The sequence below is a fragment of the Aspergillus fijiensis genome, assembly GCF_003184825.1.
Source record: "Aspergillus fijiensis CBS 313.89 unplaced genomic scaffold BO72scaffold_58, whole genome shotgun sequence".
NCBI lineage: Eukaryota > Fungi > Ascomycota > Eurotiomycetes > Eurotiales > Aspergillaceae > Aspergillus > Aspergillus fijiensis.
In genome coordinates, this window is record NW_024469034.1 from 244,270 (window position 1) to 259,909 (window position 15,640).

At 55.0% G+C, this 15,640-nt stretch overlaps 7 protein-coding genes across 7 annotated transcripts; 2 read left to right on the forward strand and 5 right to left on the reverse strand.

Annotated features, from left to right (window-relative positions):
• Positions 1 to 1,579: 1,579 nt before the first annotated feature.
• BO72DRAFT_233640 (uncharacterized protein) lies at positions 1,580 to 2,664 on the forward strand. The gene has a single exon (XM_040939872.1). The coding sequence runs from the start codon at positions 1,684 to 1,686 to the stop codon at positions 2,506 to 2,508; it is 825 nt and encodes a 274-aa protein (XP_040797629.1). The 5' UTR covers positions 1,580 to 1,683; the 3' UTR covers positions 2,509 to 2,664.
• On the forward strand, positions 2,665 to 4,298 carry BO72DRAFT_233644 (uncharacterized protein). The gene is made up of 2 exons (XM_040939873.1): positions 2,665 to 4,126; positions 4,201 to 4,298. Exons 1-2 carry the CDS (start codon positions 2,821 to 2,823, stop codon positions 4,221 to 4,223), a joined length of 1,329 nt encoding a protein of 442 aa, XP_040797630.1. The 5' UTR covers positions 2,665 to 2,820; the 3' UTR covers positions 4,224 to 4,298.
• Positions 4,299 to 4,417: 119 nt separating this feature from the next.
• Positions 4,418 to 5,305, reverse strand: BO72DRAFT_451627 (mitochondrial 54S ribosomal protein bL33m). The gene is made up of 2 exons (XM_040945534.1): positions 5,202 to 5,305; positions 4,418 to 5,024 (listed from the first exon to the last, which is right to left on the reverse strand). Exons 1-2 carry the CDS (start codon positions 5,212 to 5,214, stop codon positions 4,855 to 4,857), a joined length of 183 nt encoding a protein of 60 aa, XP_040797631.1. The 5' UTR covers positions 5,215 to 5,305; the 3' UTR covers positions 4,418 to 4,854.
• A 1,591-nt stretch (positions 5,306 to 6,896) lies between these two features.
• On the reverse strand, positions 6,897 to 8,188 carry BO72DRAFT_451628 (uncharacterized protein). Its single transcript, XM_040945535.1, has one exon. The coding sequence runs from the start codon at positions 8,121 to 8,123 to the stop codon at positions 7,107 to 7,109; it is 1,017 nt and encodes a 338-aa protein (XP_040797632.1). The 5' UTR covers positions 8,124 to 8,188; the 3' UTR covers positions 6,897 to 7,106.
• Positions 8,189 to 8,887: 699 nt separating this feature from the next.
• On the reverse strand, positions 8,888 to 11,627 carry BO72DRAFT_233660 (phenylalanine ammonia-lyase). Its single transcript, XM_040939874.1, has 2 exons — positions 11,182 to 11,627; positions 8,888 to 11,109 (listed from the first exon to the last, which is right to left on the reverse strand). The coding sequence occupies exons 1-2, from the start codon at positions 11,334 to 11,336 to the stop codon at positions 9,072 to 9,074; spliced, it is 2,193 nt and encodes a 730-aa protein (XP_040797633.1). The 5' UTR covers positions 11,337 to 11,627; the 3' UTR covers positions 8,888 to 9,071.
• Positions 11,628 to 12,216: 589 nt separating this feature from the next.
• On the reverse strand, positions 12,217 to 14,071 carry BO72DRAFT_451630 (MFS transporter). Its single transcript, XM_040945536.1, has 5 exons — positions 13,903 to 14,071; positions 13,806 to 13,826; positions 13,680 to 13,737; positions 13,551 to 13,610; positions 12,217 to 13,478 (listed from the first exon to the last, which is right to left on the reverse strand). Exons 1-5 carry the CDS (start codon positions 14,026 to 14,028, stop codon positions 12,310 to 12,312), a joined length of 1,434 nt encoding a protein of 477 aa, XP_040797634.1. The 5' UTR covers positions 14,029 to 14,071; the 3' UTR covers positions 12,217 to 12,309.
• Positions 14,072 to 14,398: 327 nt separating this feature from the next.
• Positions 14,399 to 15,621, reverse strand: BO72DRAFT_499945 (Clavaminate synthase-like protein; the record flags this gene model as incomplete). Its single annotated transcript, XM_040948873.1, has 2 exons — positions 14,399 to 15,298; positions 15,421 to 15,621. The coding sequence occupies 2 exons, from the start codon at positions 15,619 to 15,621 to the stop codon at positions 14,399 to 14,401; spliced, it is 1,101 nt and encodes a 366-aa protein (XP_040797635.1).
• Between the last annotated feature and the right edge of the window lie 19 nt (positions 15,622 to 15,640).

The window sequence follows — 15,640 nt, forward strand, 5'->3', positions numbered from 1 at the left end:
TGGAGCGACCGAGAAGCTCTGGTCTGGACCTATCGGCTTTTTCTTTTGCAAAGCCTGCGCAAGGTCGCAAGCCATTCACTCTTCAGGCATCAACTAAGCCATCGTCGTCCAGAGGTGGACTGAACAATACTACCACCCAGCACGAGCATGGTACAACCGAGCTCTCGAACGAGGCAACTAGAAGCTTATCAAGGTAAGTCCCTCTAGATGACTAGAGGGAGAGGACTATATTGCAGACCACTAAGTTTACACTCTCCAACTAGTGATCGGCAAAGATCTGGCACGCAAAAGTCACAAACTCGGATTCGAGAGAATACGAGACAAGGTCCTAGACGACCCTGCTCCCCGCTTTCTGACAATGGCTTGCATGGTTCGAGTTCTGAGAAGGTTGTGGTGCCTGATGCAAACAAATTGCCTATCAATACCGAACACGGGACCCTTGTGTTCGTATCATCGAGTGGGTGGACCTAATTTCTCCAGATTCAAAGGTACCTGGCTTCTGACATTACTTGCAGCAAAAGACAACGAGATGAGGAAAACCTTCAGTCCCCCAAGCCATCATCCAATTTCCCAAGCGCCCGCAGTGAGCAGGGCCGACGATCATGGTACGCCTTTGGGTGATGGGCACGGTGCATCTAAGATCACGCATGCAGCACAGGATCTGTTTCCTCAAATGCAGATCCCAGAGGCCAGTGAGATGGCCCAAACATATCCGGTGGGCCCTGCAAACGAGAAGTATAGGGTCTCCAAGCGCCGCCGCTCAAGCAAAAGTCGTCATTCACGCAATGTCAAACCAACTCGCATAGCATCAGAAGACGATGGTTCTTCCTTGTCCGAAGAGAATCTGTTTCATTTGCTAATCGGACGGATAAAAGCTCGTGAAGAAAATGAGGCTGCCGCGGTCGAATTGAGAGAGCAGATGGAAGCTTGCATCTCCGGCCTGGCTGACGAAAATAAAGCGCTGAAGAGTCAACTTGCAGTATCCGACAAGGTCATCCGTAAGAGAACGATAGAATTGGGAGCTTACAAATCCCAGGTCGATGCATGGCAGTCGAAGATATCGAACATCAAAGGCTTTGTCAACCAGCTTGGTTCCGACTTTCAGACCCTCCGTAGCGATGCAAGCCGGCTCTTGGCGGCGAAGAAGAGCGTGCATGATGAAAAGACAGATATTGACAGAAGTATTAGTGATGCTAAGGCACAAGTAGCTAAAGCTTCAGATGCTGCCAGCAAAAGAAGAGAGCAGCTATTGCGGTCAGAGAGCCAGGTTGACCTACTGAAACAGGCCCTTTCTGCAACAGAGGAGAAGACTAGAAATGTTCGAGGACAGCTTTCTGATGAGAAGAAAAGAACCAGACTTCTTGAGCAATACATCCAAGAATGCTCCCGCAGTCAAGAACCAAAGCTTAATCAGATCAGGGCTGATCAGCTAGCGATTCTGAAGCGATTCGAGGCCGTGTTTCACACCTTGGGTAGCCAGCAACAGCTCTCTCAAAACAGCATTCAGCAGATGATCGGTCCTAGCTTAGACAAATGTGTTACAACACTGAATAATCTCTGTTTGAAGATTGCGAACAACGACTCGAGTGTAAAGGACTGCATTGACGGAGTCAAGGGTGAAATATCACGGTGAGCTCTCAAATTAAGTCAATGCTGCCTTATTGCTGATCACGAGAGAAAAGCATGGGAAGTGAATTGACTCAACTACACGACTTGACCAAAGAATGCCGCGCAAATGATGGCGGCTATATGACGAACCTAACCGAGCAACTCCAAAGGGTCACAAGTCAGATTGCGAGCGAATCGACGCTGGTCGAGGGAATTTCCAGGAATACGGAGCATTTCGGCGGACTGAGAGAAACCCTTGCGCGCCTGTTACCTTTGACTGATCAATTGAACTGTTCTATTGACGCATTGAAGGACAACGAAGCAAGGCTTTGCGGCCAAATGAAGCAACTCGAAGCCGACCTGGGTGATGCGCGGACTCTCAAGAATGCTGAATCTGCTGCACTTGAACTCACGCGTCACGAGTTGGAGAAAGCTCAAGTAGAGGACAGGATGCAGAAAGTGGTGGCGGAGTCGGAAGTCATGGCAGAGGAATTGAGAGCAAAGGATCTCGAGAACAAATCCATTCAATCTTCCCTGCTTAAGGCAGAATCACGAACTCAAGAGGTAGAATCTTGTGTCATGCAGCTCGAATCGGAAGTTGTCACCCTGAGAGATGCAGTCAAGAAGAAGGAGAACCAAGTCCGAGAGGAGTTGGGTCGGGCCAGTGTCATCGCTCGGGAGCAGATAAAGGCCAGATACGAACAGCAACACCGCGATCTGTTGAAAGAGAAAGCCGATCTAGCACAATCAGTGGATCTTCTTCAAAAGCAGCTTGACGATACCAAGTCAACATTCGTAAGATGCCCTTTCCCAACTTCTCAGTCATGTGAGCTAAAAATTGACAGGATGAGTTCAAAAATACACGAGACAAAGAACATGCCGCTCAAGGTGTCCTTGTGAGTGGCCTGTATGACGACTAGCCGGGCGAGTTCTAATTATTTATAGCTTGATTCGAAGGCAAAGGAAGTTGAAGAGTTGACTTGTCGTGAATCCGAGACGGCCACTAAATTAGCCGAGCAAGAGCAAGAGCTGACAAGACTGGCGGAACAGACAGCTCTGGCCGAAGCGCGGAGTACCTGTCTCCAAAATCAAATTGAGGAGACGAACAAGAAGGCACTCGCCCTCGGAAATGATCTTATTAATACTCGTGACGAAAAAGACAAGGTTCTGACAGATTTGCAGCATAAGCTCGACGCGCTTTTGCAAGACAACATGGAGAAACAAGAAGAGTGTCACAAAATCCAGGAGAGGCTCACAGGTGTCCTAGCAGAACGAGCGGATCTTGAGAGCAGCAAGCTGAAGACAAAGGATGAAATCCACGCAGTCCTTAAGCGAGTTCAAGACTCAGAAGCGTGGGTAAACAAACTCAAGGAGCTTCTCGGTCGCGCAGGTCTCGCGGCGGCTACAGACTCGCTTGCGGAGGTCTGGAGCAGGTTTGAGGTGACTTTGCTCTCTACGGCTGGCATTGCGCTTGAGAGTCGACATGATATTCGGGTCAATCCTGTTGAAGAAAGGTCCCTCGGTGCCAGTAGCGGTGGATTGCTTCCCCAGGAGGATATCGAAAAGCCTGAGCAGATCAATTCCAAGTTGACAAGAGCCGCTACTACAGTACCTGACAGCCAGGCAACCACTTGTCTTTCACCAGCAAGGCGAAGCGACAAAATCAGTAATGACGAGGCTTCTGTGGACTCAATGTGCTTGTTGAAGTCAGGTATTGTTCCGTTTTCCAGCATCCAGCAGCAATCCCCTCGCACTGAATGCCTGTTCCCAAGCAACGACAGCTTTGACCTCGCAGCCATGCTTATATTCACTCCGGAAAGGGGATCAGTGGTTGATAGCTCCACCATGGCAGAACTAGCTGCGAACTGTTCTACAAGCTCGCCTCAGCGTAAGGGACAAGACTCGATGGAAGGGCAACAGAACTCCCCATCAAAAAGTTCTCCGAAGGCCGCAAGCCCTAAGGATGACGGCAGTCCACGCAGAGTTGAAAAAGCACCCACGGTACTCAAGCTACACTTGAGTAGTGGAAACAGCAGACCGGGTGATAACAGAGCGAAGCACAGATCAGTCACATTCGAGACTAAAGTCCCAGATCCGCAAAAAGGGAAACGCAAATTACACGATATGGAGACTGCTCACAGCCAGGGTAGCTCCGCAGACAGCTTCGATGAAGATAATTCCATGCGTTCGCGAAGAACATACTCTAAGCAGCAACAGCAGTCAATGACTCGGATTCAGGCGAAGTCCAAGGGTCCAGCAGCAAGCGCCTCCAAAGAAGACATTGCACATGAAGTCACTGAAGCTGGAACGCCCCGCTCTATCATGAACAAGAGGACTAGAGTATCCTTCGACACAATCAAGACTACATCGCAGACGAAGACAGTGACGGAGTACTTCGATCGCAAAACGAGCCCTGAAAAGCTTGCTTCTGGAAGCAGTAGACCTGCGCTGGATGATAATCAAACTGGATTCCAGAAGCCGACTCGAGGTGGTAGAGGCGGCGGCCGAAAAACAAGAGGTGAGTAGGTTCTGATGGTTAATCAAGTGTTCGTTGCTAAAGCACCAAGGTGATCGCTATAATGCCCGCTTCAGCCGAGGAAAGTAAATTCCAGTAAGATATGCCCAATTCGAGGACTCTTCCACGCCGATAATGGTGTTAGTATGTGATAACATCAAATTCTTTTTGCTCGTTTGTTGAATTATGGTGGTTTAGTTGATATCCTTATGCGATGAACTTGTGATGTTGATGAAACTGATGAATCTCTCATATGTGCTTCGAACCTTTCAGTTCATGAAAACATTGATATTGCTTCCTTGCAGGCGAGTTTTCCAGTGAGAAGGAATTTGTGAAGTAATTTGTGATATATTGAACGATGATGGACCCAGATTGTACTGCTCTAAAACGCCAGAATGCAACACAAGGAAAGCAGACAGCTTTGACATACATGGAGATGTTGAGTGCATCCCACAATTTGAAGTCTTGGCTGTTGCGCTGTATAATATACATGATCATATCTTCAAAAGTTGGAGAGAGTTCGGCGACTCGCTGCATGGAGGTGGTGGCCGTGCTGGTTGTTCCGATGTTCTCCGCGAACCGATAACAATGAAGCGAGGGAACGGTATCAGGGATTTGTCCAGGCCGAGATCTGTTTTGGGAGTGTTGCGACGAAGACGAACCGACCGTCGAATGATGCGCGAGACGCCGTTTGACGGCAGCGAGAGCCTCCCTGGAGCCGACGAACCACTTTATTTGTTCCGACCACCCTTGGTCGCCTCGAGGAAGAGGACCTGCTTCTTCACGACGGGATCGTACTTGAGCATGCTGAGCGGACGGTGCGTACGCGGCCGGACCATTGTGCGGTAAAAGCCAGTCATGGCCATGGAGATGAGACGGACGGTGATGGTACGGGACTTGGCTATACACGTGGGGAAAGAAGATATTAGCTTCTGTTCGTAGACATGTCTCTCAAGTGCTCGAAGGACTGGGAAAAGTGATGCGCGACGTTTTTTTCTTCTTGTCCGACCGGGCTGAATGTCTCGCTAGCCACGGGCAATTGAAATCCAAAGGTGCTGTCAATCGAGGTAGTACTCACCTTTCTTTGCCATTTTGTGCAGGAAGTGTAGTGAGCACGCTGAGATTGTGAGGCGTAAGGTTGATGGTTCGGAGGATCAAAGTCGTGCGTCTGCGCGATCGGGGATGCGGAGGTTGCGGCGGAGGTTTGGTGGAAACTTTGGCTGTGCCTCTTTCGTGATGCAGTCACGTGACTAGGCGGTGAGGGCTGTACTGTGTAGATTCCACTTCCAAGTTGTCTATCGCGGGCTCCTTTCCCGATGGGGTTTAGATCAGGGCGGATGGATTACGGGTCTTGGTTTTTGGTGCAGTGGGTGCTTCTACATCTGCACTCATCACTATAACAGCACAACTATCTCTACATGAACGTTCAACTCCTCAGAGCGGAGTTCTTGATCCTTTCGGACTGCTTTGCTCGACTTCTAATGCTTGTCTACCATATTTCTCGATTCTTGCCACTCAATTGGTCACTGCTACCTCAGTTCTTGATTCACAGTGCAAACGCTTCCCGAATTATGGGCGGCACGTGGCTTGTAGCTGCGAGGCTGGAGTTGAGACCTTTGCTCTGTAACAGCTGATCAATCGCAATACTTGATAGACGATATTCTTAGACACGAAACAAGTTATCGGTTTGGCATCAAACTTCATTGCTTGAAGACGGTGAATGCGATGCCCAATACCGCTCTGGTAATCAGAAATAGAATCCGACAGACACACTTGTTGTGCTGGAGATACGCTACACACCCTCCCATGACCTTTCCTGCTTTCTCCGCAAGCCGCACATTCGTTCTCCTTCAAGAGGGAACCAATATGGAGATCCATCGATTCTGCTTACCGATTGGGACCCGATACTCGACCTACGTTTGCCAGAACTCGTTCGAGATACCATCCTCATCTCTGCTTCTCAGGAACAACGCGCTCGTGTGGGCAAGACTACGCATCCTCAGACCCCAAGGGTAGAAGACCAGCTGGTTGTCTGTTCCCATGATCGTTTTGTGATAGTCGACAAACAGGGAAAGGGGATGATTACCCTCCCCAACCACCCAATCCATCATCTATACTTCTGGTCCCGGCATGGCTTGCTAGTGCCGGCCTTCTCTTGCTCCCGCGCATGCACGCCATTACCCGTGTGTGGATCGTCGATGATAACGTCTTGACTAACAGCTGCAGAAATCAAGGTCTAGACATCATCTGCCTCCGTCCTCTTACAAGCGCACGGCTAGTCTCGAGATCGACATGGCTTGTCAAGCTTGATAAGGGAAGGTGTAGAGGCTAGCTTTGGGCTCGAGGTGGGACGGATAAGTCGAGAAAACTTTGTTTCTGGCAGCAGCATTACTGGCGATATCACCATCGCGCATACTTCGACCTTCCGCGACCTTTGGGAATGACCAACTGCCCACCACGAAGCTTATCGAAGTGCGGGGGGTTCGAGCGCCATTTGAACACAAAAGATGTGTCCTGAATGAAAGTATGTTCTGGTACCGGATGGCACATTAGACTTCCCCTTGGATTGTCAGGCGACCCGGACTTATGCGCTATTGGCCCCTGCTATCATGGAGATCTATGCGGGCGCACCAGCCACACTTAACGGGGCACGGAGTCTCCATAGTATTTCCACGGGGTTGAGTTCGTGAGTCGGGTTTAGGTAAGGCTACTTTCCTTTTTGGTTTTTCAACGCAACATGCTGCATATGACTCAGGAGGGAGCTTTAATATTACTTCGTGGCTGGCATAGGGCACTGTATTCCAATCGGATTCTTCGTGATCTTTGTTCAGATCGTGTTATTGGGCGGGAGTTACCTATGCGCTTTGTGATTTGTCAACTTTATAGGTGGGAGGGAAGAAAAATTCTATGGATGGTTCTTCTTATTGTCTTTCTCCGAGGAGATTTCTTTTCTTGCTTTTTTTTCGTTAATTTTCCGTTTTCCTTACCACATATCGTTTTCTTCGTGGTTCTCACCATACTCACTTGCAGCTTCAAACGTCTCGTCGATAACGTCCCCTTCCAGATCCATGCTGACATATTCGACCATGGGAAGGTTGAGATTCTGCACAAGGAGACGGGTTATGTCGGATACCGGAACCTCGGGTGGAGTGGCAGTGTCGTGGTATAGCAGATTGTTGTCCAAAGTTGCGCCTTGAAACGTGGGCCATGGCATGTCCGTCGCCCATACCCCGCAGCAAGGGCAAGTTGGAATAACCACTCTGGAGTCGCGTGTGTCAGGCCGGTTACGGGGATATGGCTCCCATCGATAGGAAGCGGAACCGGGCCGGGTTGTGACGGCAGAGCTGCTTGGTGTTGGAGGGTGCGTTGATGTAGGCCGGCGTCGCGGATTCCAGTTGCAACTACATGGGCCAGGGCGGTCGACCCGCACCGGTGCTTCACGGCGAACGTCCCAGTTCAGCGGCCTTCCGGCATCCTTCCGAATTAGCAGCTCCTGGATTGCACTCGCTGAGCTCGGGGCTACCTCGCGATCTCCATATTCCTCGACTAAACACAGGTAGGACTCGGGAATGGAAGATTTGAACAGGAACCGTATGATGTCCACTGTCAATACCACTGGAGCTGGGTCTGCCTCTGCCCACCGAGCTGCCTGCAACCGCTCTACTGCTCGGTCTCTTGGGCTGGTGTCACCGTTGGTGCAGCTGCTGATACTCGGAGCCTCAGCTTCCAGAGTTTGCATACCATTCATGATATTCAGCTCGCGCAGGTACTGTCGGTGTAGAAGCTCTTGTCTATCAATCTTCTGGAGCTCTTGAAGAACTTCCCACTCGAGCATCTGTCGATTATACTGCCTACAACTCCAAGCCAGCCAGCGGTCACGAGCAAGGCCCTCGGTATCGGAGTCTGTGCTTGGAATAGGCATGGGCACCCCCAAATCCAGGCGCTGCTCGGGAAGCGACCGTTCGTATTCGTCTAGGCGAGCTTCCTGTTCCTGCGTCATGATGCAATAGATGATGCGGGGGCGGTCAATCCCACCAGGAGAACTGGGGTCAGGGGGAGGAGGAGGATCGTGCCGGTCAGGATCGCGTGCCTGCTGGCGCAGGACGCGAAGTCTTCGATTGCGGTGGCATTCGAGATTCTGGCACGGCGGTTGCATGAAGCCATTCGGTCCACAGCAGCGACACTGGCCGTCCAGCACGGGCGGAAATCCATGACTCGCGAGCCCTCGGCGTGCGCCTAGGGCCGCCCTGCACATTCCACATGACTCCGACTCCGTACTCCCTTCGTGCCAGAAGCAGTTCAACCACGTCATCTTGAAAGAGCTCGAGCTTCTGACGAAGCGGAACTTGTAGGAGGCTTTGTTGTTTTTTTGGTGTCGGTGTCTTGGAAAGGTTCTAGGTGGGCGTTTCTAGGACTGTTCCGTTGGACAGAAGGGGGGGAAGGGGACGCTCTGAAGGAGCAAAACATTGATGCATTATATATTAGCTTTATGGCTGCAATGCTTTGTTGCTGGACAAAGACAGTTGATGCACATCTTCCTCGAGGGCTGTATTTGATGCTAAGATCTCCGGCTGAAAGATAGAGCTTGAAGGGTACCTCAGCTGGAGAGCTCCTCTTGCTAATGTTAACAATCGGTAGATGTCCCGGAAGCTTGTGTCCGACGGATTGAAAGAATCATGAACTGGAAATGCCCTTGAGTTGAGGTGCATCTTCACTATGAGATTGAGATATGCTAGGCTATATCTGCTGCATTGGATTTCGGGTGTAAGTGACCTTTCTGCACTACTCTCGGCAGTGATACATATTCCGTTAGAATCCCCTCCGCTTTAACTTACATGTTTGAGGCGCAAGATCTTGGTCGGTGCATCATGGCTCGAGTTGCTGCCTTGTCATGTTACTATGCTGCATGGCTCATACTGGATTCTAGATACATAGCCGAGAAGATTCACTACCAACACTCCAACAGTACCCGTCGCAAACGCCCCTCGCGCAAGGCCATGTAGACCTTACTTACCTGCGACCCGATGGTCAGCTTCCCCGCGCTCTGAGTCCGATCGACCGTCGGGTGATCCGCAAACCCCCGATGAAGCGGGACGCCCAGCTCCTCCCGCACAAAGGCGTAGAGCCGTCGCGACGCGCCGCAGAGGTAGTTTGGGGTGGGAAGGGAGGTGGTGGTCTGCGTGAAGCGCGTGGCGCGAACAGTCTCGTAGCTCTCGCGCAGCGTGCAAGCGAGAGTGCGCTTCCACGCGCGGAGCGATGGCCCCTCCGTCTCGCCAGCGCCAGCGCCAGCGTCCGGCGACGGTAGTAGGTCGAGCAGGGTGCCGGCGGTGCTCGTGGCGGTGCTCGTGCAGCGGTCGGCGAGGTCGAGGGTGCTGGATCGGGACCAGTGGTACATCAACTCGGCCCAGATGGTGGTGCGGATGTGTTGGAGGATCGAGGGGTCCGCCGCCGCCGCCGTTCCCTGGCACGATGCAGCAGCAACCACCTCGTCGGTGAGAGCGTCGACCTTGAGCCGCACATCGCGCAGGAACTCGGTCTGCAACACGCGCAGGTCCAGCGCCTGGCACAGCACGTACAGGAAGGTGGCGGTCATCAGGGCCAGTACCTCGACGGCGTCGGCGGCGTAGCGGCACCCCACCAGGGCCAGCGAGTTGAGGCTCTGGTTGTGCATCTCGGCGGACTGCACGTGGTTGCTGACGGGGTGGTTGAGGTAGCCCAGCTCGGAGAGGTAGGCGGCCATGTTGATGTCGAGGCCCTTGAACGCGTACGACAGGCTGGGGTCGTCGAGGCTCAGGTTCGGCGGCAGCCCGTGGCTGAGCGCCGGGTTCAGCAGCTCCGAGCACTGCGCGAACAGCATCTTGCCCACCATCTGCACGCACCCCAGCGTCTTCTCCATCGCCGACGTGATCGCCGCCGCCTGGAAGTTGCCCCCGTGGTGGACGTGGCGGCCCGCCACGCTGATCAGCGGGTTGTCCGTCGTCGAGTTGAGCTCCGTCGCCACCTGCCTGAGCGCCAGCGCCATCGTCTCGAGCTGCGGTCCCAGCCACTGTGTCGCTGTGCGCAGGGCATACCGGTCCTGGCTGAGCCCGGCGTGGCCCGCGGCGTCGGTCATGCTGCTGTTGTTGCCCGTAGCCTCACCCTCCGTGGACCGCGCCGCGAGACGGGAGTCAGCCAGGAAGCCGAAGATGTTGACGGCCGCTTCGATCTGCCCGTCGTGGGGTCGCACGGCCGCGATAAACGGGTGGTAGTTGTCCGCCTGGCCGGCGAGAGCCTCCGTAGCCATAGCGGTCAGGAGCTGTGAGAGGAGGAGGAGCTGGTTGGCTTCGAACAGGACCAGACTGGCGGCGCCGCAGCTGAAGGCCGTCCCGTTGAGCAGGCCGAGTCCCTCCTTGGGTCCCAGATCGAGTGCGGGGAGTCCCAGCTGCCGGAGGGCGTCGTCTGCGGGAAGGATCTGGTCGGTCTCGTGGACATGCACGGAGATGTCGGGGTTGCCCTCCAAGGTGCCGGCGATGTAGGAGAGCGGCGCCAGGTCGCCCGAGGCGGAGATGCTGCCCCGGAGCGGCACGACCGGCGTCATGCCGTGGCGCAACAGCGTGAGGATATGCTCGACCACGACCGGCCGCACGGCTGAATGACCGCGGAGCAGGGAATTGCAGCGCGTCAACATCGCCGCCCGGACCACGGGAATCGGCATGCTATGGCTCCGGTGGCAGGGGCGGAAGGTGGTGGCGGCGGCGGCACCCCAAACCCCCGGGGAGGATTGTTGTCGATCGCTGGGCAGAAGAACGCACGAGGTTTGCATCTGAATTAGGGCCTTCTGGAGGCCGGCGTAGTGCGTGGTCCGCGTGTCCGCACTGCCGCCGAACCCCGTGTTGACCCCGTACACCACTTCGCCGCGCTGCAGCTGCTGATCCAGAAAGTCCACGCTGGCTTCCATGCTTTGACGGATAGTGGGGTCACTGGTCATGGTGGCATGCTGGCCGTATCTGGGGTAGATTCGATTAGGGGGTGGAGGGGAAGTGAGTGGATGGACCGGGGTCCGGGGAAAGAAAACATACTGAGCCACGACAACCACCGCACCCACATCTAGGGTACTTCCGTTCAGCACAATTGGGGTCTTGCTTGTCAGTAGATCCTCTACCCTTTGACAGGAGGAGAGCACACTCTCCGTGAAGGACAGGCCACGAGCATTGCGCAATGTTAAGTCTCCCATTGTGTTTGTTAGGGCACAATATGGTCGGGTCCCCCGTCGATTTACTGTTGAGGTTGTCGATACGGTGACCGGTGAGAGCCTGTCTGTTTAACAGCTTTATTTATCGTGGTTGTTTTTGGTCGTCCCAGACAGCCTGACCCCTCGCCAAGGATAACCCCAAATAGGCAAAAGAGGAAGATTCTGCAGGCGGGGATGAAGAATCGAGAAGATGGAGACGGTAAGACAAGAATGGACTTACCTCCCTATCCCAATGCCTTAGTTGGGCTGTTCATGTGCAGAGGCTGGGCCTGTTGAGTACTACTAGCATTTTAATTGCATCGTTAGTCCTTTTCTGGCGGCATCAGACGCCAAGATGGAGAAGGATTTTTAGACACAGGCCGGCCGGCCGGGCCGTCTGCATGACCAGAAGCAAATCATGCAGAAGCAAATGGGAAATAGCGGTGTAGCTCACAGCCTCAAAGGGGGATGGGATGGTTGAAGGTAGACGAGGGCCCTTGCAGATTTGCAGATTGTAGGGCAGGGTATGTTCAGGTATGTTCAGGTATGTGGCAACCACCGCCTTACATTCTGCTCGTTGATCTGACACAGCAGCAGAAGCCGAGCAATACTGGCGCTGCTTTCGTCGGCCGGGATATACTCCTGACCACGAACGCCCTCACTTTTACATCTGGGATGTCTTGACTGCAAACGGAAAACATGAATCAGGTGTAGATGAAGTTATCATTACAAGGACATCCATCATTTGCAAGCGATCTGCACGGGGGGGTCATGCTCGTGCTTTCCTCTAGGTTGGCCTCGAACAGCATGTGGCTGTGCATGAATTGAGTCCCAAAAATAAGGGCACAAGTGATACAGAACACCCTGCATATCATTCGTTTGCCATTGCCACGATGCGGCGAAGACTACACCCCCTCGACGAATACGGTGAACGCGTGCAGTATGGATGAGACACGGGGAGCTCCCCTCCATCCCCTTACCAGCTCACGATCTTTCTGCATGGCACGACGCCTCCAAACCAGAACAGTACAGGGAGAGTCGAGACCCCCGTCAGTAAGCCCAACACCCCGGTCATCGTGGCCCAACCCGCACCTTGGCGAATGTAGCCCGCCAGCAGAGGGCCGGCAATGGAGCCAGCCGCGTAGGCGGAGTTGGCCAAGCCGTACGCCAGGCCCATAGCCCCCTGGGTGCCAAAGGTCGACGGGGCCTCCTGCTCCTTCTCGGCCGCGGCATACGAATTCTCCGCCAGGACCAAGGGGAACAACAGACTCATGCACACTCCTAGCAGGAGGAGCAGGACACAGAGGAGGACCTTGTGCGCAAGGTCATTGTCGGAGACCAGACGAAGAAGGACGGCCGGGGGCACACTTAGCAACAACGCCCCGCCGGCCAAAAGCCGACGATGCTTGGAGGGGACTCGGTCGTTGATCCAACCGACCAGCGGGCCCAGAAGGCTGGGCACGAGGAACGGGATGAAGATCAACCCCTGCGCGGTCTGCGCCCATGCGTAGGCGTCCTGGACGAACAGCGGTAAGGCGCTGTCGAACGCGGAAATTACGATCGAGATCACGAGACACGTCCAGAGGACGACCAGAATCCGAGGCGAGGAGAACAGTCTCCAGAGGCCCTGGAGACCGGTATGCGACTGCAGCGCTGGAGGTGCAGCAGGTTCGGACTCATCCTCGGGTTGTTCGGCCGGTTCCCGCGCAGGGTCGGCCAGGAAAGGTCCCCGGCCCGAACCACCACGAACGGGCTCGGGGGCATGTGTCCTCTCAATGATCAGCAGCCGCAGGCCCAGATCGAGGCCGATCAGCACAAACGCCACGATGAAGACCGAGTAGTACCCGGCATGCTCATAGACCGCACCGCCGATGAGCGGGCCGATGAGGTTCCCGATGGTCATACCCATGCTCATATACCCCATGGCGTGGCCCAGCTGCTCCTCGGCAACCGTATCCACCAGCAATGCGCACGAGACGGTCCAGACGATGGCGGCGGCGGCCCCCTGGAGGAGACGACCTGCGATCCAAAAGCCAATGCGGTTCCCCGCGCAGAGCAGCGCCGTCCCCGCGCCGAGGGTCAGCACTCCGGCCACCATGGGCCACCACCGCGACTGGATGCGATCGGAGACGTAGCCGCTGAGGGCTGGACGTGTGGAGGGGGGTCCAGCGTTAGCCTTGGAGGTGGGAGTCTCTTAAGTTTCATGAACGTACTCACGTGCAACAGAGAATTGAGCAGCGCCGTAGAGCGCGATCAGGATCGAGGTCCATGTTTGCTCTGTGCTTGTGGGACGGGAGATTAGCGACACGACGGAGAAGACAGCCCGCGAGAGAATCATCAATTTACCGTCATTTCTGGATACCCCGAGTCGGTCATTGAGCGCAGTAGGAACCACAGGGACAATCTGACGCGGCTTTAGCTATGGGACTGATTGAGAGTGCTCGGATGCGTTGGAATTCCTAACAAGCATACCAGTCCGTACAAGAAGCTATCCTTGAGGTTCGTCAGTCTATGTAACTTGATGATCGCACTTCTGGGGTAACAGTACAAAGGGGGGGGGCATACGTACGGTAAAGACGGCGTAAGACGCCACGAACGTGATGAACGAGACAGAGGATCTCAAGTTGAAGAGTACAGAACGTCTTTGCCTTGGAACACAGTCGAGCTGCGAGTGACTCACAGTCGTGCTGGCCATGGAAGTGGGCAGCCAGTTATTACAGTTGAAAACAAGCCGGCAACATCACAGGAAGCCAGGAAAGCTTGCCCTACTTTAGTAAACTATCGATCGCCAGCATATGGAGCATATGGATGGCTTGGACGTCGCCTCAATTCCGAATGGTCTGAACAACAGAGATCACTAGAATATGCGGAATATGCGCCCATCCCTTGCTTGATTGAAATGAGCAATTTCCAGACTATTACTTCCGCAGGCATGCAATGCCATGCACCGTGCTGATCGCTCTCCTCCCCCGGCACGAGCCCTAATCTGAATCGGTAGTACAATTTCCCAACTGCAGACCTCCAATTTATTGCATGTTGAACCCCATTTGCACCACTGTCCCCATTCAGCCCTGGTGATACTCGGCTGCCACCCGTTTCGTCAGCCACTCATAGGAGGTCACCGGCTTTTCCTGGTCCCAGTCGGCCATACTGGGCCTCCATTTCCCCGGCACATCACAGCCCGGCAAGGTCTCGATCATGACCTCGGGGTCCACCGCCCCGGTATAGGCAATCGAGTAGCGATCGAAGACCAGCTTGCCCGCATCCGAGCGTGCCGCCGCCGCTGCCGCCGCCGGCTCCCCGAGCCCCAGCGTCTCCTCGCGCGGCCCCACGACCTGATGCAAGGCGCTCTTCCACCGCCCATTCGACTGCCGCTCCAGCATATCGCCGACATTGACGACGATCGTGCCGGGCTTGGGCGCCACCGGCCGGAAGACGGCGCCATCGTGCACCTCCAGCCCGCCCACGTGGTCCTGGAAGACGAGGGTCAGGCCGCCGTAGTCGGTGTGCGCGTTCAATCGACGCGGGGCTTGCCCCGCCGCCGTGGTGGCCGCGGCCGACTGCAGCACCATCTGCGGATAGTGGAGGAAGCTGATATGCCCGAACCGCTGGCTCTGCATGCGGCACAGCCTGTCGGGCTCGATGGCGAGGATGTCGCAGAGCGCGCGGCGCAGCGCGGCCTCGACCTCGTTGCACGCGGCCCAGAAGCGCGCGTAGAAGGCGCGGAACCCCGGCAAGACCGACTCCGGCAGCCACCGGTTCTTCGGGTCGGCCGGGTTGCCCACCTCCAGGGTCTCCTTGTGGTCCGGCGACGCGCGGCGGTGGGCTTCCACGGCCGCCTCGTCGAAGACCAGCTGGCTGATGTGGCCGACGCCGTACTCGGCGTAGCCGAGGTGGTCCTCAAGGGCGTCGCTGGCGGGCCGCGGGATCAGGTTCTTGGTGGCGGCGTCGAGGGCGAAGAAGCGCTTGGAGTGGAGGCGGTTGGTCAGTTTTTTTGGGTTGGGTTGGGTTGGGTTGGGTCTTGCTTTTAGGCAGAGCAGAGAAAAAATGGGGGCCAACTTATCCATTCCAGGGCGTGGTCGTAGACCTCCGCCGGCATGCCGTGGTTGGCCAGGTAGATGAAGCCGTAGGTTTGCAGGGCGTGGTCGAGCTGGCGGAGCGCTTCGCCTCGTTCGGCGGCGGACCCGTGGAGCTTGGAGCAGTCCAGCGTGATCATGTCCGCCGCCTCGTTGCTGGATGCTGAGGCTGCGAGCTGCGGGTCATGGTGGGAGGATCCGATAGAGCCCATGGTGATGATTTTGATGGTT